A 27998-nucleotide genomic window follows, 5' to 3' on the forward strand; every position below is an offset into this window, starting at 1 on the left:
TTACTAGTTCATTATTTTGGTAATGTTTGCTAATCAGTATTTCAAATTTGTTTTTTGGATTTTACCCCTTCCTTTTCCTGCAGTTTGTTGCTGCCTGTTTTGTTTTTCAACCTGCCTGCCTGTTTGGGTTCAGTCCTTTTTTTTTTTTTTTTTTTTTCCTTAATCCCTTGTTTCCCTGTACCTGCACATACACAAGAGTGTCACAGTGAATGCCCACATGACTATGGCTATTGCCTAGCAGCCTGTGTTGCCAGGATACATTGTTAACAATCCCCTGCTGTCTTGCTAAATGTCTGCTCACTCTAAAAAGATATAAAGGACTTCTTCTGCAATAAAGAAGTTAAAAGAACCATTGCCTTGTGTGATGATTTGTGGGAGGGGCTTCTCACCAACGTGTATGCGCGCACATACGCTCACCCCTCTCACACTTTTTTTTTTACTTTTGACACTGTCACACTGTGTTGCCATTTCATTGTAATGTTATCATTATCGTTACAGTGTTGATCAGAGTTACATGCTGTTTTGTTCAAAGTTATTAATATAGAAATAGTAGACAACTAGATTTTGACTTTACACTTGCTCCTCATTAGGGGTAAGATTTACACCTGGTCTTAGTGAGAAGAAGGTGTAAGTCTTGTTGGTGCAACCAGCCACTGAACATTATGGAACACATCCTTACTCTTCTCAACCTAGATCCCTCTGCTCACACTCACTTGCTCACTCTGTTAACTGAAACCTAACTTAGTGGAGGTGACTTTTTTCTGAATCAACACAATTTTTTTTAAACCTTGATCCTCAGTTAGAGGTCAGATGCTGGCAGTGTTCTATAGGAATTCTTTTAACTCTCAGCATTCCTGTCTCTCTTGATGATTACATGACCTTTGAGCTGCCCTTCAGTTGCTTTGTGTTGTGGTTTACAATCCTCCCAAATCAGGTGATAATTTTCAGAGTTAATGTCCCTAACTGTGGCTAAATATGAGTTTTGATACTCGATTTTAATAATCATATTTCTTGTCCTTCAGATCTCTATTGACTTCATCTGTCTGATTGACTCTTTGACAGTCTGTTAAAAGGCCAACACACTCCAGAGGACACAACCTGGACCTTGTTGTTGTTGTTGAAGTATTTAAATTCTGCAACACAGTGTTTTCACCCAGACAGTGTTTTCTTGCATCCAGTTTTCAGGCTTACATCACACCTAATAAGACTTTTTCTTGACTCTTCTCTGTTATACGTGCCTGTCAGGTAGCTGTAACAGAGGCAAGAATGGCTTTTGATTCAGTCAACTATTAGCCTAATCTCTAATTTTTGATTTTTATCAAAGGCATTACAAAATATGTTTTTAATCAGTTTTGTAGCTTTTTAAATGACAACAGAATTTTAGATACGTCCCAATCAGGCTTCCACTTTCCACACAGTATAGAGACAGCTCGCCTTAAATTGAGTAATGACCTTCTTTTAAATGCAGATACAGGGCTCTGGTCCATTTTAGTTTTTATTGATATCGGTTTGGCCTTTGAGGGATTTGAGGGATCAGGCCCTCGTCTCACTTTATGTGCTTTATTTGACTCATGTAACACAACAAGATAATTTGTCTTATAATTGTCATGCAGATGACATCCAGTTATATATACTAGACATGCACAGAGATGTCATTATCTGCATCTGTTCAGCCAACAAAATTATCTGTCTCTGTGTCTGTATTTGGATAGAAGACCAGACGTGGCCATACTTTATACTGGATGTCACAGTAAATGTATTTTCTACCTTAATATTTATTCTCAACACAATTGTTGTGCCTTCAAGTCATCAAACTGATTTGACATTGACATGTAATAAATTGTGAAATATATTTCCACATCATTATACAATATTTTCATCTCTCTTTTATATTCATTTTTAATTAAGGTTTTATGAGCTGGGGTACACTGACCAATCACAAACTAAGAAAATGTTTTAGAAAGTTTCTCTTTTGCACTGGGAATAGAAAACTATTTACAATAAGGTCATATAAACAAATATCCTCCAGCTGAAGGGAATAAATTAAATTCCATTTTTGCTGCATTTAGACTTAGACTTAGACTGAACTTTATTGATCCCAATTTGGGAAATTCTTTTGTTGCAGCAGCAGGTTAAACAATATGCATAAACAGAATAAAACTAAGAGAAAAGAGTGTTCTTAAAAAAATACAACTCAGTATATAAACATAGAATAGCAGCAATTCTGAAAATGTAACATATAAGTATGTAAAATATCTAAAAAATGGGTATGTAAAATATATAAAATATAACTAAGTGTATAAACAAATAGTAACATCAGTTCTTAAAGAGAGAGAGAGCCAGAACTATAAAGTATATACCAGAAAAAATATGTGCAAGTTGCAAGTGATAAATAAATGTAAACAATAAATAATAAACTGTATTGTGTGTCTTGTTAACTGTACTACACTTGGCTAGGGAAATGAGCCGAGATGTGCTAGATTATGATACTCAAGTAAAAGTACTGTTAGTTTAAAGAACTTCTACTCAAGTAAAAATACTTGCATAAAAATGTACTGAGATTGATAAAAGTAAAAAAGTCATATAAAATGTCACTGCAATACAATTGCTTTGAAAAAAGGAACTACACCACACCGCCAAGCACCTCATGTCCATACCAACAATAAATAAGGACACTGTGGCCGGTTCAACAAGCAATAGCAGGCTACAGAAATGAAGTATCTGCCACAGAAAAAACATCACCAAAGCAGACAACGCAGAGATGTATAAACCATATTAACCCCACAGAGACTGCGGGCACAAACACACATTAAAGCAAGGAGGGCTTCATAGGTTTTACACACTGTGGAGTGTGTGCACACAGTGCTACATTGCTAAGCAATGCAGTGCTTGTTATCCTCCACAATCTGCTCCTGGTTCAACTTCTTTGTTTGACCATTCACTCAGCCGCTTTGTCTCATTATAACCAGTCCTCTCTGCATGTCTGTCCCACTATAACCAGTAATAGTAATTTCAAATATTTCGAGATGAGAGAGGCTCTGCAGTCACAACTGTGACTCAAGTATGCTCATACCCATAATGACATCATCCCTACTTTCAATTCATTATTGTGCATGTTGTATGGAAGCTGCCTTTGAATTGCAGATTTAAGCCACTTTGCCACCACTTCTATCTTTTCTGGATCGGTCTTCGTCAATCTACCCTCAGTGATGTTCCACCGGAAGCTGAGGCGCTTGCCATGGAATTCACATGAGTGGACTTTCACAAACAATTTATTCTCCATCAGCCTCTCCAGAACCCTGTGAACATGGAAAAAGTGTTCAGTCGTGTTTTTGGAAAAAAAGGGGTGATCATTCAGCTACACAAAGACAAAGAAAGCAGGACCCTTAGTTCAAAAGGCATGACTAAATACTTAAAGTGGCCAAGAGGGCTGTTGAATGCCATCTTCCCCTTTTCTCCTTATCTGATCCTGAGGTTGAGTTTGGTGAATACTCTAGTATGTTAGATGGGCTCAAAAGTAGAGGTGATAAGTGCTATAAATTGATATTTGTTCTTTACTGATATTACTGATACGACCACATAAGAGACTAATCCTTGGCAACAAAGAAAAAGCCAGTGCCAAGAGGAGAAGAAGAGGCACAGATTATACCTGCTGCCAAAAGACTCATTAACGTATATCTTCATGGCTTCACTGTCAGGGCAAGATAGATTGTAGAGTCTGTGTGATGGTAAGGCAGCACCAGGCAGCAGGTCGATGGTGCTTTCATAGGGGTGGTGTAGTGGTATGGAAACAGCCAAATCATAGCTGAACATCTCCCATAGACCATGATACTCCTCTAAAATGGTGGACAAGTCAGGAGATTTCAGATTGGTTCAGACAGCTGGGTTCTTACTTTAGTGGAGAGGAAAATGGAGGTCCAGGAGGTGAATGATCACTTGTGAGTATTACCAGCCTTTTCACTATACCGCTGTCTAACTGGAGAGATAGGCTAGCTAGAGACAAGAAATTCATTGGCTCATCATATGAAGCTTTCAACTGTTCTGTCAGCCCTTTAATGAACACCCCCTGCAGTGCCTCGTCATTGTGCTGCCAGCATCCAAAAATCCAGAGTAATCTGCAACACTTCTTGATCCCGTTGTAGGTTTAAAGGTGATTAGAGACATTTCCATAGTAATCATGGTGGTCAAACACAACTCTAAACTTGGTGACAAACCTACATCTGAAATAGTGCCCATAGAATTGTTTGCAGGTACCGCCTCAGCCCATGTGAGTGCCGTTCATCTTAATGACCCCATAATATATTGTACCTTGGACCGGCCTAAAGTGAAGGTTGATGGCCACTAATTGAAAACCTATAGAGCACTGTTGTAAGAACCCGCAGCATTTCTCCAAATCACCAGGGAAAGGCTCAAGATCTGTGGAATTGGATTCTTTTACCAGTGTGTGTGCAGGTGGTAATGCAGATGCCGTTGGCTGGGGTGACTGAACAGCTGAGGATGACAGGAACATTCAAGGAGGGAGAGATCTGACATGTTAACAGAGAAAGTTGGTTCACTAATTGTGATATTAGAGTTCCCATGACTTCCATATTGTCAGAGAATGTGTGGAGTTACTGCTCATGGTGTCTGAAGAGGATTCCTTGTTTGGAAATTCCTATCATCCCTAATGACGATAATAGCCTAATTTCAAAATCAAAGAGTGGATACATCAAAAGTACCTGCAGCTAAATAATTACAAAACATATGTATTCCTAATTGGTACACATTACACAACTTTTGGGCATTAACAATATACACTGCTCAAAAAAATTAAAGGAACAAGTAATCATCACAGTATAACACCAAGTCAGTTAAACTTCAGTAATATCAAACTGTCCTTTTAGGAAGAACAAGTGGATGTTACAACTGCTTTGGTGCAAATGAAAGTGACGACAGGTGCAATGAAGAGGCAAAAGCAATACAACCCCCCAAAAGGGAATGGTTTTGCATGTGGTGGCCACAGACAATTGCTCTCTCCTTATGCTTCCTGACTGATTCTTCTCTAGTTTTGAGTTCTGTTAGTGTCCTTGTCACAACTGGTAGCAAGTGGTGGTACCTGCAGCCCATTCGGGTTGCACAGGCAGTCCAGCTCCTCCAGGATGGTACATCCATACATGTGGTCACAAGAAGGTTTGCTCTGTCTCCCAGCCCAGCCTTGAGAGCATGGAGAAGATATCAGGAGACCAGTGTTACACAAGGAGAGCTGTCCAGGGCCGTAGAGGGCATCAACCAAGCAGCAGGACCGGTATCTGCTCCTTTGTGTGAGGAGGAACAGGAGGAGCTCTGCTAGAGCCCTACAAAATGACCTCCAGCTGGCTACTGGTGCGCATGTTTTTGACCAAACTGTCAGAAACAGACTTCATGAGGGTGGCATGAGGACCCGATGTCCTCTAGTGAGACTTGTACTCACAGCCCAGCACCGTGCAGCTCAATTGGCATTCACCAGAGAATATCAGAATTGGTAGGTCCGCCACTTGCGCCCCGTTCTCTTCACAGATGAGAACAGGTTCAGATCAGAATAGATATACTTTATTGATCGCCGGGGGAAACTGTTTACACTAAGCACATGTGACAGACATCAAAGAGTCTGAAGACGCTGTGGTAAAAGTTATGCTGCCTGTAACATCATCCAGCATGACCGGTTTGACAGTGGGTCAGTGATGTCTGGGACCATCGCTGAGGCATATCCTTGGAGTGTCGCACAGACCTCCATGTCATAGCCAATGGTAGCCTGACTGCTGTTACCGGGATGAAATCCTCAGAACGATTGTCAGACCTTATGCTGGTGCAGGACAAATCCTACCTCATGTGGCTAGAGTGTGTAGGCAGTTTCTGTATGACGAAGGCATTGATGCCATTGACTGGCCTTCCTGTTCCCCTGATCTAAATCCAACTGAGCACCCGTGGGACATTATGTATATGTGCATCCAACGCCACCAAGTACATATATATATATATATATATCATGCAAGGAGTCCAAAATCGTATTGGTTGAATAATATTAAGTTTTGAGCTGAGCATAGATGATAAGCTCTGATTTCCCTGAATGGACTCAAAATAATGAATTAATGGATGCATGTCAGTGTCGGATAATTATATTAGCTTTTAGCCTGTGGATTCTGCTGATTAAGGTGTAAAATAACGGACAAATTTTCGATCAGGCCAACGTGATATGGCGTGATATATACACATAGGGCAGCTCGTTAATGATCGTTTAGTGGGATAATAGTGCATCGTGGGAACTTGTTATTAAAGAAAAAAATGTATGTCCACTTTTCTTCACGACAATCCATGAAAGTCCACTTAAAGTAGCAAACGGTTCAGTGATGACTATGTAAAGACAGAAAATGTGTGTACTTACAGCGTTTTATGTATATTTTGCAAGTTACTTTCTGAGAAAACCTGTTTTTTCATTCTCCGGAAAAAAAATACTTTTTGGACATACGTCTTTTTCATCGGACAGCAACAATATGCTACTGGCAGTATCAACCACATGGGGGCCATACACACTACTGAGTCACATTATGAGTTGCTGTGATGAAATTCATGCAAGTTGGATCAGCCTGTGTTTTCGGGGTGATTTTCAATCCTGCCCTCATTGGATTTAGGTTTCCACTGATTGTTGTTTCATCATTTTGTTCTCAACAAATTGTACAATGTACATCAGTAAAGATTTTCAACTTGAATAATTCAGTCATCATGATCCAATATGTGATTTAAGTGTTATTTGAGCAGTGTGAGCGTGCGTGTGTGTGTGTATGTGTGTTTCACTTCCTCTACATTTTAGAATTAGAATAGAATTCTAACTCACTTTTAGGGTTAGCACAACTTGGATTGTATAAAGGAGATCGCTTATAACATTCATGAACCTGAACATGGTTTTAGATCATTTAAATGGCTATTTCTTGCAGGTCCAATTTTGTGACCAGAGGGGACTGGACTTTTGCTGTCAGGTCCGCCAAACTCTGGAACACACTTCCTGTAGATATTAGATCATAAAAAATATCCATCCACTGTTAAAAACCCCCCAAAAAACTGGTAACTGGTATGCAGAGATGCATACCTGGAAAAATCAGAAATGCATAATTCCAGTTGTTTCAAAGCGTCCTTTTTGAGGACCAGGCAGGGCTACAGTATGGGATAACTATGGGTGGACACTGTAAATAGTTTGCATTGTCAGGCTATTGCAATCTAGCAGATGGTGGCAATGGAACACTGTTAATGCCAACTGCTATAAAACTTAACAGAAGAACATGATGGCAGCAACTGGCATTGGCAATCAATACGCATTTCCTGTCAACATATTTGACCAAATGAAGAACCTACTGTGAGAGATGTCCAAAGAATTTTTTAAAAAAGGCATTAAGCACCTGCTTAATGTGGTACAAAATATATATGTATTTTATATAAGCTTGAAGAGTTTCAATCATCAATTATTTGATAGACACCAAAAGAGTAAGGAGCACATGAATGGGTTTAACAAGACCATGTTGCCATGTATGGGGTGAGGATCAAATGCCATCTCCGGGTACTCGCTCTCCTTCCCTCTGCAACTGAATACTCTGGAATTTGTCACTGAAGAGATCATTCTGTGGCTTTTTTATGCTTGACAGACTCAAATGAATGGCCAACATATTTGCGTGTGCTGTTATTCATGCTATATGATATGACAGTAATTTAATACAGGGGAAAAAAAATCAATTCGACTCCCCACATAATTAATTAAGGGGAAAATCCTGTAGCAATTATATCTTCATAGCAACCAAAAGAATATTAAATACATGCCCATTTTTAATTAATTTGTCAGCATGTCAATGGTTTATAATTATCTAAGGAACAGAATAAGATGTCCCATCCACTGCTGCTGCTCAACATTTAGCTTCCCGTAAATTCAACTTTCCCCCAATCTTCTCCAAGTCTGCCATCCACCATTCACTGACAAGTCCACCAGTTATCTGTATGTGCTTGCACAAGGATATCAACATCTCATCCTGTGTTTTGGAATCAGCTCAAAATCCCAGCATCACTCCTATAATGCAAGAATCAAATGAAAGATTCCTGAGTGTTTTCCATCAAGTGATTAAGTGAAGCATGTAACTATTAAATATACTTTACATCATCTACAACAATTGTATTGTATTCCAATTAGGATTTTCTCGGGCTTTGAGAAGGAGATGTTGACACCATTAATTTTAAATTGAAGAAGTCAGTTGCTGGTACTTTGTACCAACATTTAATGTCAATATACTTGACCATTTTACTGCAAAAAGAGAGACAAGAGAAGAGCTCTATTCTTGTCAGGGTGGAGCATCCTCTGAAACAACTTTTACAAATTCAAAGGACACCTAGGTCTGTCAGATATTTGGAATTTGGCTCTGTTTTTGTCTCACTTCACGTCTATAACCTACTGTTGACTTAATCTCAATAATTGATTGCAGAAACTGAAATTCGTACTCACCCAGTGTCGTATGATACTAAAAATGTATGTTTTGTGTCTAAATCAGTAAAACTCGACCACCTCATTATCAGCATTTTAATCCATCAGATAAATCTATGGATCCCACATGCTACGCAGCAGTAGAAATATATAATCATCTTGGTTGGTAAGTGTCTCTGGCATGGGAATGACATAGAAAAATGACTTTGTTGGGTTGAATATTGCAGATCGGCTCACACACTATCATGTAGCCTCCCTTCTAATATGCTGTATGGTAGCTTCCTGATAAGTAAGGATATTGACTCAGGATGTGGTTAGAATATCCAGGAGGGTGGTTGTATGCATGTCACAAGTGACATACTGTAGACTGATGTGAGCATGAGCGTGTTATGAGCATGTTCAATCATGAATACAGTCACATGTCCATGGTGCTCGTCTGTCATTGTCCTCTACTGCTGCCTGGCCTGCACTTTCCTTTCTCTGCCTGGGAACAATCAGTAGCACCGGCAACTCAATGTGATGAATCCTATCTCAGCCAACACATACGCTCCGTCACTGCTCAAGCCATTACAATCCATTACATTTTTTTTTTTTTGTTATTACTTCTGACAAAAAGTCAAGGAGGGAAGGCAGGCTCCCGGAGGGATTTGAATACAGAAGCACAAAATGGAGAATCTCTGGAGTGTATATGTGTGAAATGTTTTAGTTCAAGGTGTGGGAGCTTAAACCTAAACTAGTTCTGTCTGTGGTCTAACAAATTAGTCAGTGCAAATTAGCTTATTAAGAGAGGCTGGGAAGAGCTGAGGAGGTTTTAAGACTTCTTTTTCTGCTTTAAAACAGTAATAATTATCCATTTATTTAGGTTTGACTACTATATATCTCAGTCAGCTCAACAGGGTTGGAGATGTATCTTAGCCATACAATATGTGCTTTGTTTGTGTGTGTGTGTGTGTGTGTGTGTGTGGGGCGGGGGGGGGGGGGCAGGGGGGGCGGGGGGGGGGAATATTACACATGTTTTGGGCACATAAATCTGTTTATACAGTCACCTTGTGGGGACTTTGGGTCCCTCACTTAGGGTGAGGATTTGAGCTAAGGTTAGGGTAAGGTTCGGTTTCGGTTTGGGTTGGGGTAAGTCTTCAGTAATTGAATGTAAGTCTATGTCACCACACACACACACAATTGTGTGTGTGTGGGTGGGTGTGTGTGTGTGTGTGTGTGTGTGTGTGTGTGTGTGTGTGTGTGGTCCATTGGCTTGGGCTTTCTTGCTGATACAGCTCCTAGCAGGGCAGTACAAGGAATAGATTGTTTCAGAGGAGAGACTTTAATAAACCAATACGCGAAAGAATGTGTGTGTGTGTGTGTGTGTGTGTGTGAGTGTGTGTGAGAAAGAGAGAGAGAGAGAGAGAGAGAGAGAGAGAGAGAGAGAGAGTGGGGACCAGTATTTGATGGGGAGAGGATTGAGTTGTTCTATCCTGATTCTGACTTTTTAAATCAATCTCCTCCTGCAAACACACACATTCCTACAAAGACAAAAACACTCACAAAGAGCATAAAATTGGATCTACCAGTGTTCAAACACATCTATACATTTGCTAGCATTGTTTTTTAAAGATGTGGCCTGGTTCTGTCTTGCTGCTGCCACTATTTTGTGGACAGTGGCCAGGGTATTTACTTACCTCAACTGCACAGAAAACCAGGCTTGAATTTATTCATTTTCCAGTATGTAAATTTGAGCACATTCTCTTTAATGTGTATTTCCATTTGCTATGTTCATTTGTGTTTGCTACAGTTAATGCACTGTGTGTGTTTCACATTAAAATATTTCTTGAACGGAACATTATTCTTTTCTGTTACTTATTATTGATTCCAAGAAAGAAATTTTGACATGATGGTGTCCTTTGAGAGAGGTCAGGTGCCACACAAACACAACATGCACTCTCTGGGGACCATAGTCAGAGAAACATTCCTGCACAACTTGCATGCTCAGAGCAGGCCAAAAGCTGTTTGGCATGTATGACTGATTTAACTGTTCACCAGAGTGACGGCCTGGGGGAAGAAGCTGTTCTTGTGTCTGGTTGTTTTGGTGTATAGTGTTCTGTAGTGCCTACCAGAGGAGAGGTCGGAGCAGATTGTGTCCAGGGTGGGATTTGTTTAGTGCACTTCATTTTCTACTTTAGACTGATGGATAGTGAAGCCGTTGGGGGAGTGTGTGGCTGTGTATGTGTGTATTTTAACCTATAAACTGACGTGTAACTGGTTGAAAATATTCTCAGTGGTTAACTGAGTAATGGTTAACCATTAACATGCCTAGTCTTGCCATAAAATTACTAAAGGTGTGCTTGGCAAGCCTCTGATGCTCTGGGCAGGATGCACTTGTCTGCAATCCACTGTGCACTGCAGGGACCATCTAAATAGACTACTAGTTAATTGAATTAACAATAGCATAAATGTAGAACATAAGGCTCGTGGTGGGTTGTGAAGTGGACAAATAATTGTTGTATGGACACATTAGCAGAGTAATAGTGAGACGTGTTGGTTGTATGGCAGTGCTGTGATGATTTTGATGTATAAAGATGATGGTGTACACATGTTACTAGTCAGCTTGTTGATACACAGCTGATGAATGAGCCAGTGACAATGAAGCATGAATGAAACTTTTTCAAGGTCCTGGTTGAAGCACTTACTGATTGATAAGCTTGAATTATTGATATGATATGAATAAAAGTTCTAGAGGATGTGACTCCTGAAAATGAGGTGATGCAGTCAGGTAGAGAGATCATTTATCACTCTGTTGGAGTTATGCAAGTTACAAAAACACTCTGTCTACTCAGTGCTAGTGGAACTTCTTTCCTCACAATCAATCTTTGGCTGAATAATGACAGTGGCTGCCGAAAGCACTTTAAGCAGGCAACAGAAAGTTTTCATTTTGGCCTGCCATCAAGTTATTTATGGAATCTACATTAAGTAGTGAAAGCTGATATGACCTGCCACCAAGACTGCTTGTCATTTTAAAGGGTGAAAGTGAAATATACAAATACACTCACATTCACACACACACACACACACACACACACGCGCGCACACACACACACACACACACGCACGCACATACACCATGTAACCTTTGTTTGATATATTCTCGTGTCATATCTCAAAATATGCATAAAAATATGTTGATGGAAACACATCTTATCAAAGTTCTGTTTGATTCTTCTCCCATTTGGCCAGTGGTGACTAGCAAACACAGCACAGATTGCTTTTAAGCAGCAGGTAATGATGTTGATGCCACTATTTAGCAGGGGAGAAGTTCGCATGTGCCATCTGTGCTTTGGAGTTGAATCATTGGGAACAAAGATAGATGAAGAGATATCAAGGACTGGAATCTTTACACTGTTTCCATGGGATGAAATCTGACCAGCTAACCTAACTCCTGGGTGCTTTTAAAACACCATCACACATTCATGAAACCCTTGATGGATTTTCATTCCAAAGAAACGAAGGTTGATGCAGAAAATGAATTTCAGTTCACTCCTCTGTCATCAGCAGGCTGCAGGATACAGTCTGTCAGGAATACATATCTGTTAGATAGCTCTGGTACAATAATTGATAAGTAAAGCACTTGCAGATATAGTGTATTATTTAATCATGTAGCTGATTAATAGAAAGTCATTTTCTGGCTGACAGCAACAACACATTATGTTAGCATGTGATAACAGATACACTCAACACGTCACTTACAACCTGCCAGGAATACAAGATGGGCAGACTTTACATGAGATGAAGTCTAGCTCCAGAAGAGAGAAGAAATCCAGTCTGAAGGATACACAGAAGTGGACTTGTATAGACATCATTTATACATTCTGGGCTCCTTTTGTACTTGGAATGTTAACAAATTGACAATTTAACAATTTGGAGTTTTGGCTCTTTCTGGAACTGTCAGAGCAACAAATTCTTGAGCCAAAACCTACAAAAGTACTACCTCATTGACAGATGATGTTTCAGGGTGAATCCCCATATACAGTGCTGCTTGAAAGTTTGTGAACCCTCCAGACATGGTCACTGTTTTTGTAAAAAACAAACAAACAAACATAAAAATAACCTTAAACATACATCCAAATCCCAATTTGTAAAGCACACCTTCCAAATAATGGACACGCAGAGAAAGAGATATATTCTCATAATTTAATTCAACAGTGGTTTATTTCACAAAAACTGAAAATTTAACATGTGCAAAAGTATGTGAAATCTTTTATTAGTAGCTTGTGGCTCCTCCTTTTGCAGCCAGTACTTCAACCAAACGTCTTCTGTAACCACTAACCAGTCTGTCGCATCTGCTTATGGGGATTTTTGCCCACTCCTCCTTGCAGAACTCAGCCAGTTGAGAGAGGTTGGAGGGACATCTGGTATGTACCAACTTCTTCAGGTCTCGCCACAACATTTCAGTTGGATTAAGGTCCGGACTTTGACTGGGCCAATCCAGAGTATGAATCCTCTTTCTCTCAAGCCATTCCTTTGCAGTTTTGCTGGAATGCTTTGGGTCATTGTCTTGTTGCATAATCCATTTTCGTCCCAGCTTCAACTCCCTGACTGATGGCAGGAGATTCTGGTCAAGAATTTGTTGATATGTCTGAGTATTCGTGGTTCCTTGGATAATATGGAGTCGTCCAGTCCCAGAAGCAGAAAAGCAGCCCCAGAACACCATGTTTCACTTTTGGAAGGAGGTTCTTTTCTTCATATGCAGTGTTGGCTTTTATACAAACATGATGGTTTTGATTGTGACCAGATAATTCTATTTTGGACTCATCTGTCCAGAGAATGGACTTCAAGAAGGCCTCTGGTTTGTCCAAGTACTCTCTGGCAAAGTTGAAACGGGCAGCTTTGTTCTTTATTGAGAGCAAAGGCTTCCTTCTAGCAACCCTCCCATGAATGTCATGGCCATTCAATTTTTGTCTGATTGTAGACGCATGCACATTTGTCCCAGATGCTACCAGAGAGGTCTGCAACTCTCTGGAGGTCGTATGTGGTTTGGCCTTTACCTGATTTATTATTAGTCTTCTGGGTGATAGTTTTAATGGGTGTCCACTTCTAGGCAGAGTTTCTGTCAAGGCCCTCCATTTGTAAATTATTTGTCTCACAGTGGATGGATGGAGCTGGAATCTTTTGGAGATGGTCTTATAGCCCTACCCAGACTGATGGGCTGTCACTACCCCCTTCATCATGTCCTCGGATATCTCATTTGCTCTTGGCATTGTTGATTTGTATGAGACCACAGTAGTTTGGTTGGTTTCCTCTCTCTTTTAATTAGTGCAGGCCAAACCCTTTCCCAAAGATGTCTCATTTCATTGGTCTGCTCAAGTGATTAATTAAACACCCAAATGTGTTTCACCTGAGTCTGTTACCTGCTTGACTTAACCAATGCAGCTAGGAGTTCACTTAATTTTGCACATACACTAATTTAATGTTTCATGTAGTTTTTTTGGGGTACTTAAACAAGTCCCACTAAACAAGTACATGCAATTGATGAACATATATCTGACATTTCATACATAAAAACTGGTGAGGATAAAATAAGAAAACCATGGTAAAAAAATAGAAACATCTAAACTACTCAAGGGGTTCACATACTTTCAAGCAGCACTGTATAAACACATTTTCAGATATAAATGTCTCACTTTCAATTTATAGTGAAAGAATGTTGATATGATTATAATTTTATATGAGAAGACACAGGTTATGGAGAAATGGTTATGATCTGTCGGTGTAATTATCACAAGTTTAACTTTTATAATGAAGAGTAACCTATACTAGACTATGGTAAAGAAACTGGGACAAAGTTTTGGCCAGTGTTGCCCAGGCACACACAGTCATCATTTTACTAATGTATGCTTTGTCATAGGTCTCACAAGAGGGATCTGTTCTTCAGATGTTGCGTAACTAATTCAGGCTAACATGCTGTTATCAGGCTAAAATGATCCTGTTAATTCTCATGTAGCCAAGTGGGCTCTGGGAATGCAGAGGATTCATTTGTTAATCCTAGATCAAGTTGAACTTTATACTCTCAGTTTGAAATGAAGGCAACATGAGAGTTGAAACTATAATATGTATTTATATGGCTGACTAAACTGATCATATGGTTGCAATTACAGGTGCTGCACTGCGGCAACAGACCCATGGATATACAGCCAGTCTCATTTTATGTGTTCTAGTATATTTGTTATTGGTGTTACTTTGCTCTCTCTAGTACTCCACAATGTTTCCACTTTAAATATTTAGATCATGAATGAATGGGTGTGATTATATCATTATTTCTGTTGTGTTCAAGATTTTTCATGTGAATACCATTTGTAATTCTGATGACAGTACAATTGATACAGTGCACTGCTAAAGTGACAGAACTCTATTCATAGTCTATTTCATAGTGTGTTTTATTTTGTATTTTATTACATACTTATACATATTAAATTTTCAAAATACTGATTGTGTGAATATGTTGGAGCTATACTGGTACTGCCATTGCAAGAATCACACCACAGCTGGTTACAGTTGCATAAACAATTAAAAAAAAAAAAAAATCAACAACCCTTATATCTTGAAATAAACAAACACAGAATGGAGTTGGGAGATTTGCTAGTGTATAAACTCCCAGAAAGGCTAACTAGCTGAAATTCCCAGTTGTTTTGGAAGAATTAAATAATTAATGAAGATATCACCTCTGTGCCAGAGGATTTTGGAGAGGTTTGAGTGTGCATCTCTGCCAACACTGTGGTTCTGCACAGAAGCAAACGGAAGTGAACATAATCCACTGAAAAAATGGAGGGTGTTTCCGCCTTCTCAGTCTGCTCTATCATTGTGTTTTTAGTTGTTTTTTTTTTTTTTTTAATTATCATTTATTTATACTCATGTGCAATCCCTCACCATTGTAGAAGATCATGTGATCGTGTGAGCATATGTATAATCATGGGTCAGGTCAACTTTTTTATTAGAACTGAGAGATTATTGCAGGTAAAAGATCAGTTCATGTTAAGGTTTGCTGGACCCCTTCAAGACCACAGAGGAAAAAAAACTCACCTGTCAACTTGTTATATATTATAATAATAATATTTCACTGACATGTTTTATTTGCAGAGTATGGGATGGATCACTTTGTGGTGTAACTGTCAACGGATACACTGACATGCACATAGAGACAACTGCAAATATTTCTGAACCTGATTATAAGTCAAAAATGGTGAATATTGACATCACAGAAAATATTTTGACTCTCCAGAGGAAGCAAAGTTTGAATTTGACTTGATTATAACAAAAATGTTCAGAAAGATTTGATTGAGCTCAGGGCTTATCCTGAGGACAGCTGCATTACTCCAGATGATATACAGCAACTGATTAACTTGGAATGTATGTCGGGAGATTTAAATATTTAATGACGATGCTGCTGTTGTGCCATCTGTGCATAAAATTCCATGCCGCCCCACTCTCAAATCAGACAATGTTGATAACACATGTATCATGTAGATCTAAGATCATATTTATGTTTCTGCAGAGCTTGGGGTCACTGGATTACACTTATGTGGATGATAGCTATTATTGATAAGAATTATTAGGAAAGAGAAAGAGGAAAAAATAAATAAATAAATAAAATTCTTGCCTGCATAAGAAGTGGACTGTGCAGGTTTTAATCAGTTTCTTCTGCTTATTCCAGATTGGGTCCAGATAGAAACAGGCTAAACTCTGTACTCCAGATATCCCTTTTCCCAGCAATGTTTCCAGCTCCTCCTGGGGGATCCCAAGGCATTCCCAGGCCAAATGAGATGTATAACCCCTCCCGCGAGCTCTGGGTCTACGCTGAGGTCTCTTCCCAGTAGGAAAATGACCACTTACCAAGTGAAAATGCTAATTATGTTTAAAAGTAATCTATTTATCATGACATTAGTTCCAACACTGAGCATTAATTAATTTGTAATTTAATGTGAAACACTATTATTAATTGTATCAAACTGTTATCTACAGTTAAATAAAGTAGAAATACATTTTTTATTATTTGTAAGAGTCCATGGACAACATAAACAATGGAACATAAACTTTGCCATTTGATGTGTTGTATTACAGCTAGCCTAAGGCTCTTTACCTGCAGTCACTTAAATCAAAGGATTACATTTGAGCACATGAACAGAACTATGTTTAAGGTGTTTCCATATATTATTATAATGGACACTTGACACCATTTCCAAAAAGGAATGCATCAAATCATCAGTTATTATTTCTGAAAGTCACAAAAATGTCAAAGCAGCAAAAACAAACAAAACCTTAATTATTTACATTTCATTTTGGGTATTTTTTCAAATTCTAGTTTCATAATTTTGTCTATATCAATAACAAAAGTGCAATTTGTTCTGTAATTCACACTTACCTTGGTATCTGATAAGGACTGATCCAACCTGAGGCCTCTGGCTGTGGAAGCGGATAGAGATCTGATTGCTGTGGCTTCGAACTACCAACCCCCTCATCAGAATGGACTCATTGGCCAGCATGGTGTTCTCCCCGTGGCCTACATCTTCAAACACCACCCTGTCTCCCTCAGATAGATTCACATTCATCACCTGACAGAAAACAGAGTAGGGATTAGATGTGTTATAAATAAAACAAAACAAAAGATTCAGATTCTGGAATCTAGACTCTTTCAGGACCTGAAGCAGGAGACCAACACTGTTACCAAGAAAGCAAAGCAGCTCCCTATGCCAGCTAAGGATCTTCAACCTGCCACAGGAGCTGATGATCCCATCCTGAGGACCAAATTTACGAAGAAAACAACATTGCACAAATTTGTGCTGTGGTTTTCATTGAGTGTGTGTCCATAATCTGTGCATATTCAGGGCCTGGTCCACTGAGACAGCGGCTCATCACATGAGCAGTTCATGGACTGAGCCTGGTACTGACCTCCCAACTGGCTGAGTAAACAGAATTCAGCGGTGGGATTCCAATGATCTTTCCATGATCTTTATGACAAAATAATTACTTTGGCCAGCTCCACTCATAAATATTACTCATAAAATTACTCATAAAATTATGTCTTTAGATTATGTAGCATGTATCTAATAAGTAATACATTAGGAGGCATTAAACACATTCATTTCCAACAAAACTCCAAGTAATTAAATATTAGGTTGCCCACATATTCTGAGGGATGTGGAGGATTTTGCCACCTAATAAAATGATGAGCAAACTCCATCCACTGATGTTTAGATGCAGCCAAAAATTCTGGAAAAAATGTTAAGTGTTGATTGCACATTTCAGGCTGTTGCAAGTGAGAGTGGACTGGCTTAAAGCTACAGTAGGTAACTTGTATAAAAGTAATTTTTTTGTCATATTTGCTAAAACTGTCCCTATGTCCAGACAGCAGTACATGCAACGGTAATCTGTGAAAAAACCCGGCTCCATTGGTCCCACCTACTGTTCCTACTGCGATTTGCAAGAATCCACCGCGCCCGACACAAAACAACCAATCAGAGCCAGAGGAGTGTCTGAGGAAGTGTCTGACATCTGTCAATCACTACTCACACACGCTGCGAACCGCCCCCTCCCTCTGCTCCTGCAAAGGAGAAACTGCCCAAACCACCGCTGCCAACAACAGCATATAGACAACAAATAACTATAAAGCTAATATGGTGATTGTTACAGTAACACTCCGCAGTGCGTACGGTATGTTAGCGACTGTGATGTAACAGCTGGGCAGAGTTAGCTTGATTCCGATGCTAAGGCTAACGTTGCTGGTTGTCACGGCAGCCGCGCAGATGCCGCAGGGAGGAGGCATGGAGGCAGGGCATGAGTGCAGCAGAGAGGGAGGAGGAGTGACGTAGAACTTGTGTTGGTTCAAATTCAAAAGTCTGCTCTCTTCTCCATCTTACCTACTGCAGCTTTAAGTATTCCTAAATCATATCACGCTTATTTTGCCATTCTTCATATTCCTGTGCACTTTTGTTTGCCTTTATAACCTAGTATGTACACTGTGTGTGTGTGTGTGTGTGTGTGTGTGTGTGTGTGTGTGTGTATGGTTGTCTTTGTCATAGCTGTCTGTGCTTATCTTTTTGTACATATTCGTACACAATACGAATAATGCTTTTATAAATTTGATTCTGATTCACTAAGGGTTTGTCGAGGGAAGAACAGAACACCAGAAGTGACCATATCAGAAAGTCATGCTGTTTACCAACCATATGAGTGGAGAACAGGTCAAAAACAGAGCCTCTTCCTGCCTGTCATTCCCATCAATATGTAAATCATATGTATATTCCACTATTTACATAATATGTATTTGCAGTCACAGCCATTTACATGAAAATTGCACCCAACTTGCCAACAGCAATTCCCCACATTATTGTGGATAATTTCAAAAGTGGCACTAAGGCTTTGCACAGACTTTGTCCATTCAGAGTGGCAGCCACTATGGTACCCACACCATGCACTATTCATCAGCCAGTGACACAACAAGGAAGAGAGACTTTTCCAATTTCAGATCAGTTAATAAAATGCTCTGATTCCTATTATGAAAGGGCTTCAGGGCACAGGAGTGCCAGCCTTCGTGGATTGCACTTACAATTTGTGATAAAGAGCTTATTACTTGCACTATTCATGGGCTTGTTTGCACTTAAACTTGCATGGATTTCTCAGTGGAAATAACATGCATTCTATGAAGAATGATGACCTGAGAGACTTGGTGGGCATCTTTGACCTCTGGTTCAAGCATGATCTTTGATAAGTGTAGTGCAGCGAGTAACTAAAATTTCATTAACAACACATGAACATTTGAAGCATTGAAAGTCTACTTTGCATAAAGTTAAGTAGACTTTGACATAAATCAAAAGTAAGAAATATGAAAAAGCCAAAAGGACAATGTCGGGATCAATAATTACACTCAGATAGACCTGATAATTGTCATCCTGTCTCCTTTGCAGACAGCCATGTGGTAAGAAATGTCACTTTTATCAGCTTTTATCACACCAGGTATATAATTAAATTATGTTAAAAGGAAGGAGACGTCTTGTCTTTATGTGGCCCTCCATAGATCATATCAGCCTCCTATCTCACGTAGCTGGGAGATGAATCCGCAGCCCTCCTGAGAAAAGCTGCTGAGGTAGTCTGTAATGATACAGTATGTATCCTCTGGCAGGATACAAGTGGCAGTTAATAGAATGCTCATATTCAATAATAATAACAATATCTATAATCATAATAATAATAACAGAATAAATAGTAGACCAGATGTAATATACTTGATGTATGTGCTTTAAATTTAATAAATGTTATTCAAGAAAAATTCAAGAAAATGATATCAGGTCCAGGGATGTTGGCATTAAACAAGCCTTGCAGATGTTCAGGACAGCTACAAATATTGTGATACCACAAGCAAATGCGAACCATGAGGGAGCTGCAAGGACGTCAGCCACATGTAATTAAAAATGCAGAGTTTTGGAAGGTACTTTGTCGACTTTGATGACACACAGAGCTGTTCTCCACAGTTATGTTTTGGATGGAGACACTGGGGCAGGATTAACAGGAGAGGATGATCTTGAGGGAGTTATTAAAGAGTACCCCCCCACCCACCACCACCTGTAATAATATGATCAAAGTCCAGTGACATGCGGTGAGGTTCATGACTGGTGAGGCACTGACTCCTCTGGAGTCAGATGTAAAAATATATGAACTCAAAATAGAAGCTCATATTTCAATTTTGACCTTAATTGAAACATTTAGTTGTTTTAAAAGCTTTTAATTATGCCTTAATCAATTCCACACTGTTCAACAACATGACAACAAGAAAAACAAAAGAATGTTTAATATAAGGTCAAATTCGATATTTTTTTTTTTTAATTTTTTTTTTTTTAGTAAAATTTAACACTCACTATGGCCCTCTGCGTAGGAGAGCACGCAGTGATGTGCATTGCGCTGATGGAGCTCAGCACTGCCACCTATCAGTGCCGCACGGTACTTTCTGTCTCACCCGGAGCATTTTCACTACGCATTTATGGCCAATATAAAGAGAGACAGCAATGGGCATGCGCTAACTGCCTGTGTCAGTCGGTGTGTGTGGCACAGTGCCATCAGGAGTGAGGCACATGTCATCGCTGCCTCACCTTGCCCTTCTCCCACATACTTGAACAGGAAATGCTTAAATTTAGCTATTTTGACCATAGAAATGTTGAAATCATACAGAAAACAAATTTATAGAACAGTTATGGGCTTAAATCCAAATTTCCTCCTCATAATGAATTTAGTAGGAACTGATGATTGGTTATCACTTAATCCCACTTAGTACTGCTTATATAATGTACTTTACATAAAGACCATTACTCAATTACAGTGCACTTGTTTAAACTGAAAATTTACTTGCAGCCCACGTACAGTAGGAGTTTATCCAGCCTGAATGCATCATGAATGACTCATACTGTACAAGCTCGGCCTCTGCAGCTTGCTTGTGTATAACAACTCATAATGTGCCGTTAATGAACTCATGGACACAGCATCAGGATAATAGGGTGCTGAACAAAGGGCATCACCAAGTAATCACATTATGCCTTCAGCTCAGGGATAATAAAACACTTGAGGGAACACTGGGAGATGAAATCCAATTTGCCCTGGCACCAGTCCAGCCTCTGTATAACTGTACTTCACAAACATAATCATGAGGGGTGAACCCATGTCTGGAAAAAGAGTTATTACTCTGACAACATAAAAGATCACAATACACTTTCAAATCTGAATCATTAGCGGCAGTAAAGACTACGTGAGATGTCTGAAGAAATTGAGTCACGTCAACAAGTCAAAGTCACAGTGAAATTTATTGAGAGCTAAAGCATTTTGTGGATGCCAATTCTTGCACTGCTGTTTCTCTGAGATCACAGCCCGATTACTGAACCAATTGTGGTTGACATGTCTACACAGTACTTAGCTCTTCTTCTGAAACTGTCATTTTCACCTTCTACAGTTCATTAGCTTCACCCATTATAAAAGGAGTAGCAACAGGACAAAAGCAGTAAAACCGCACGTAGACTGCTAATTGGATGTTATTATATTCAACATTTGTGTGATGTGTTACTATGCAAACGTGCTAATTAGCATTAAAAAGACAAAGTACAGCTGACGCTGATGGGAATGTCATTAGTTTTGCATGTATTTGGGCATTAACCAAAGTATTGGGCAAACTGAAAATCTGACCCAGTGATGGTCAAAGATGTTAGAGGGTTACTTAAGTTATTACACTTCCTCCAGAGCATGAAAGTACCAAATTTCATAACAATTCTTCCAATTGTTGTTGAAAATTTTTCAGACAAATTCTAAATATCAACATGTTGATGGTGCTAAATGGTAAGTCAGGGCATCCCCATCATATAATGACTTCATTATGATATATTCTGAGGATGATGAATTTGATAGTAGCAGCATCATTTAGGACAGTCTTCTTCGGAGTCTGCCCTCAGTGAAGTTGTTCCAGCAGTAGGTTTTCTTAACAGATCTGTGTAGAAGTAATTATTCTCTCTAGTACTACATAAATTCAGAAAACTGAGTTTGAGTTAGATTATAACTTAAGTGTTTCTGTATTTCTCTTTGAGAGAAACTGCACATGTGGTGGTTCTATCTATCTATCTATCTATCTATCTATCTATCTATCTATCTATCTATCTATAAAATTATTATTTTTTAATCCTGTGCTGAGCCCAACAAAATTTTGTTCAGTGTACACTTGTTTATTGAATGACAATAAAGTTTATCTAAGTCTTATCTAAGATTTTTACAAAAGAAAAGGAAGGTTAAGAATTTAGCCTGTGTACCTGTATCTGTGTACCTGCAGCATGTATACCACTGAGGCAAAGGTGTGACTTTGCTGATCAAAAAATTAGATTATGTAAAGGGAAAATTGACCTTTCTATGAGCAGTGCAGTGGACAGTTCCTGTTGAAAACAGTACAAATAAATGTTCCTTGAGATGTGTGTAGAATGCAATCAGTTCAAAAAATGATCTGAGAACTTCAAATATGGCTGCCACAGGGTGTACCATACCATCTAAAGCCCTCTACTGAAATATATTCATCTTTACTTCATCATGTAACGAACATATTAACATAACTGAATAAGTAAATCATGAAAAAAAAACCTTTTATCTCATGCAGCGTCACAGCAGAGAATAAACAACACCGTGAGCTGGGTTGTAAAGAGAAAAGCCTCTCTGACATCCATTTAGTTTATAAAAGCAACAAATGACAGCTGAATAATTCAACTGACACTCCCTCATTAAATATAAGCCGACATCTTTGCGGGACAGCACGGAGGATGAGAGCAAAACAGGGACAGATGGAACCCTGGGATATGGTGTTGACTAATGGATCAAAGTCTATATGTGTGTGTGTGTGTGTGTGTGTGTGTGTGTGTGTGTGTGTGTGTGTATGGAGAGAGATGAGTGAAAACAAGCACAGCAACACAAAGACAGAGACAGAGGGAAATGAGGGGGAGATCCAGTGTAATGCAAACTCTTGTTGAATGTCGTAGACTTTATTTCTGTATTATATATTCTCCTGTTCTCCTCTGAGACTCTTTGTTGATTTTCTTATTTTGAATAGCAGTTAGAATGCCAGGCCCAGCAGACAATAAGAGGACTATTTACCACTAATTGCTTGCCTCCTTCAAAATATCACTCTTCCTCCCTTCATCCATATTTACAGATCTCTCGACTGCTGAATCTGCCTCTTAAATGCATAAAATTGTGTTTTACATATTCAAGTAATGTCTCCATCCCTATAATGAGATGAAAACACTGTATACTCCACATGTGTTCCTATAAAGAGATGTACAGTATATGAGGGTGTGTGTCTGCTAATTAATGGCAGTCATTAAGTGGGAGGTGAGCAAATGATGGAGTAGAGGGAACATCTGTTTCAATAGGAAAAGTGGGTCACAGTGGAGAGAGAACGGAGGTAGACTGAGGGGTCCCAGAGCCTGTCAGAAAAGGCCAATGATGATAATGATGATATAAATCCTGTTTTTTCTCTCCACACTATCTAAACTGTTGCACTGAAGTAAGGACCACAGCCAAAAAAGATATTAGGTACAGTTTCACTTTGCGGGAAATGACCCCAAACTAAGAAAGGTTACGATCACCATATGTAATTGGCTCTGTCTTTGGTTAAAGATTAGTTTGGTCTTTTCAAGTGATTTGTTGACAATGATAAAAATGTAGAGTATCGGCAACTTTATCTTTTAAGTAACATACTCCTGGGGTGTGACTGTCATTTTTAAGGTATCCTTATGAGTTTCCTGGGGTGTGACTGTCATTTTTAAGGTATCCTTATGAGTTTTCTTGTAAATAAACAAAGTTCTGTTCATATTCAGTGTTACACATCAAAACATACTGTGTATGTTTGAGGCCTGACAAACATCTTGAATGTGTTTCCTTCCCCTTAAAACATTTGTAAGAGCTTTTTATTTATTTTAATTATTATTTTTATTTTTTTCCATGTTTGCTAGCTCTTTGCTGTCTGTGCTATTCTACTCATTTCTTAGCATATTACCATCAACACCTTTAACATACTACCACCTTTACTTTACCTTTACTGGTTGGATATATATTTATTTACTAATATTTATTGTGTTTCTTTCAGCCACAATAGCAAAAACAAGCATTAGTGCTTTGAGGCCACTATGGGTGCAAATGAAAAACTGAAAATGAAAGACTTTAACACCCATAGTATTAATAAAGACACTGTGAAAGCAATGCACACAACTACCATCACCATCTTCTCTCTAACGGGTAATATATAGTATTTTTCAACAAGTAAAATCTAAAGTCCAATAGACTGAAACATGCAAATAGATTGAACCATCATGTGCTGGGACAAAGTCACAAGGTGCTTCACAAAATACAATACCACAAGTGAGATTGATATTGAAGTCAATGTCGACCAAATCTCAAAGGGTAAATTTATCAAACAATGTGGTGGAAGGCAAGGGCTCTTGTGAAGGTAGCAGTTGTTCAGCAGGATGTTTTGATGTTTTTCATATTTTCAAGTGGTATGTGAAGTAATTTAAGAACCTCTTACAGTCCTCTACAGTTACAGTTAAATTGAGATAATAACTCCTGCATATGGAGTCGATGAACATCATGCTTAGAATTTTTCCATTTATGTTCAGCTCTTATGCATTCTGTCTGGTTTTCTAATACTTTTATTCATCCAGGGCCTTGGGTTGGTGGAGCAACAGGGCTAACCGATCCAGACTTTCCAAACACAGAGTATTAAATTGATGAACTATATCATTTACCTTGTTGCACTTATATTACCAGTTCTAAGCCATGTCTCAGTCAAGAGGAGAGACCAATTTAATTGTTGAGATAAGTCATTAGAAAAAATGTTTTTCTAGCCAGATATATCATATTAAACAGGGTAAACCTTACAGGGGAAATGCATTTATATCTTGTATTGCCAATATTTTTTTTTTTTTTTTTTTTTTTTATCAGAGTGACTAAGAGCAATGTCAGGGACAGACTTTGGATGAGATGAATGTTATTGGCCGAGGGAAGTGGGATTGGGACTGGGAGTGAACAATCTTCCCGGGCGCCAAGGAGGATCCTGATGCAGCAGCTCCATCCATTTGTGGCAGTGGGCCAGCCACGACAACAGCCGGTGCAACTGCTGTAACAGGAGTTGTCCCAGTTCGGGCAGGGTCTGGTTTCACATGGGAAGGAGCAGTGTCAAGCATGGGAACAGGGGCATGGTGACTTCAGCAGGTAAGCCATGGCATCAGCCAGTAGCATGGCAAATCGATTTCATGGTTTATGAAGGCAAGGCAGCTCGATGCATTTTCTCTTCTTGCTGTGTACTGCCACCTCCTACCAGGTAGTCTGTGAGCTGGGAGTGGACAGGCGGCGTCCTGGAGGATGGTATCTGAAATGGGCTGAGTTCATGGCTGAGATTGTTTTGGACTGTATGGCTGCGTCGTCAATAAAATCAAAGAGTCCTTTTTCCGCAGTTGATCTGAGCACCATCTCATATCCTCTTTAAGATTAATATTGTCCCTTATTGCTTTTAGACATGCTTGCAGGGATTATTAATGTTAAAGCAGTTGTTTGATGTTCAGCTCCAGGGAGACTTTTCTATAGTGGAGGTTAGTCTTCAGCTCCATTAACTTTAGCCATGTTGTGGTGTCCACACAGCAGCTGTCAGCATCTCAAAAAATGCTGAGTCAGGCCCAGCAAGTCCAAGAGTAGTGCAAAACTGTAGATTGGCTGTTGACCTTTATTAAGGAATAGATAAATGGCTCTTTTCTTACTAATGTAAACACCAGTATATAAAATGTTCAATGGCTGTCATGGCTGTTGACATGGCTGACAGCAAAGTCCAGTATGGGGTAATCGAGGCACTGATTAAAAGGCTGATTAAAATCAATTACTTGCCAGACTTCCAGAGACATAAAGTTTTAAAAGAACATTAAAACTAGAAAGCAATTAAAATTGGCATTAAAACTGAAGCAATCAAGCGACAGCCAGTCTCACAGCATCTGACATCATGTCATGTGCAACCCTGTTATTTCAACTAAATACTGCCATTTAAGAAGGATGGAGGATCTGGCCAAGAGGGTGGTATTACATGCTGTATTGTAGAGGGTATATTCTGAGTTGGGGCAGGACAAAACAGAACAGTCAGAGGGTAAAGGTCTATATTTGTGCCAAGGGCTTGTTCAAGAGTTTCAAATACACTGGACCAAAAGTTATTCAACCTCAGACATGTCTAAAACATATGTATATGATGGCTGGAGATTGCTGAGGCATTAAGGCAAGAGGCAAGAGGCATCGCTTCTCTTAGGCAATATTTTTGCCAGTTATAGTCGGTGAAGTTGGGTCTGTGGAGTACTTTGTATTGCAGTTGGCCATGTCTAGTGCATATAAATGAAGAGTGCACCAGACCAAGAATGTCACCCCACTGGACCTCAGAGATGTCATACTCATGCTGTGCTTTTAGGAATTTTCGAGAGTGAGTGAGGGCTGGGTTTGGAGAGGTAGTTTTTCTGTAAATAATAGTTAGCAGCCACTTCAAAGTCAACAGTGAGAAACTGGTCAATTTCAGATTCGAGGGAGTGTATGGGGGAAGTGCTTTTGGACAGAATGCTTTATTTGGAAAAAATGAAAGATATTAGGTAATTTTAATTTCACTGACATGAATGCAAAGGTTGACAAGACCCTATCCTCATAAAGATCATTAAGTACTATAGGACAGCTGGTTGACGACATGTGTAAGATGGTGTCAGAGCAGGACAGGGAGACTAAGTGTTTAAAATAGGTGCAGCATCAAGGCTATTTGAAGACTACGTGTTTCCAAACTCTTGATAGTGCTAATGACAACAGGGTTGTCTGAGATTTTGTGGGCCACTGTGGGAAGCTGAAAGCAAATCATAAAATGTAAAGAACAGAAGGAAGATCATATCTCAGTGATCCAGAATTCAGAAGCATGAGGCTTCCCTCAGACCAGGGGAGCTGGAGAAATAGTCTACTAAGGTGGGCAGGCTTGTTATTCTAAAGAACACAAACAGTTGCTAGTCAAGACTGGTGACAATGGATTTATGGATGCAAATTGGTCAGTGTTGAAAAACATATACATATTTGGGCAGGATTACCATTGTTAAGAGATTAATATGGCCTGCAAGGGATAGGGGAAGGGAGTCATACTTATACTTGTCTTATGTCTTCTATAAGTGAAAACATGAATTGAATACGTTGTTCACATATAGGGAGATTTTATGGACCAGGCTGTGTCGAGTGATGTCCTCAAAGCTATTATGGCTTTGGAGCCAGATGGTTAAAAGCTTGATAGCTATATTAAACAACAGGGGAGAAAGTGGGCATCCCTGACCTATCCAGGAGTACCTGTTTGGGTATATACACCCTAAAGTCATCTGGAATACACTGTTTTGGAAAAGGGTTAGTAACAGCTGCTGCCAAAAATGGTGACCCATGCCCTGGCAATTGTGGAGGGGAGCACAGAAAAAATGGCAGGAGAGATGGCACGGCTGTGGTCGCTAGCTTTGTGGGAATGTCAACTCTAGTTCCCTTTTTATTTTTAGTATCTCCAAAACTGCTAGCAATAGCTGATTCTTTTGGTGTGGCTGCATCTCCTGAGTGACCATCCTCATTAGGTGAACTTGTTGATAAACTGCTGTCATTAACTCAAAAAAATGTGATTGCTAATGCTTAAACCAAGCTAGCCAAATGCTAGCTAAAGTGAAGCATTATACTGTCTTGCAAACATGCAGAACCACTGAGACGCTGACATCCCTCATGTCGTTATACGCAACTCAAAACCAGTCTAGCGAATCACCGGCAGTGGGTATACTGAGACCTCAGAAAGAGAGCAAATTCTTTCGGACTCTCATTCAATGTAGCGTGAATTGACAAAAGCCAATAATCTAAGATCTGGACTTTATCAGGGACTCAAACAAAACCCAAACTAATAGGAACTGCTTCCTTATGTGATGAACTGAAGTAT

At 39.3% G+C, this 27998-nt stretch overlaps 1 protein-coding gene across 2 annotated transcripts in view; it reads right to left on the bottom strand.

Moving 5' to 3' along the window:
• Window positions 1–27998, bottom strand: part of LOC143323674 (seizure protein 6 homolog) — a 248807-nt gene that overhangs the window by 67231 nt on the left and 153578 nt on the right. For both annotated transcript variants that reach the window (XM_076735670.1, XM_076735669.1), the window contains exon 4: window positions 16884–17073. In XM_076735670.1, coding sequence (XP_076591785.1) covers window positions 16884–17073 — 190 coding nt within the window. The remainder of the gene's footprint in view (window positions 1–16883; window positions 17074–27998) is intronic.

Source organism: Chaetodon auriga, chromosome 7, assembly GCF_051107435.1.
Source record: "Chaetodon auriga isolate fChaAug3 chromosome 7, fChaAug3.hap1, whole genome shotgun sequence".
NCBI lineage: Eukaryota > Metazoa > Chordata > Actinopteri > Chaetodontiformes > Chaetodontidae > Chaetodon > Chaetodon auriga.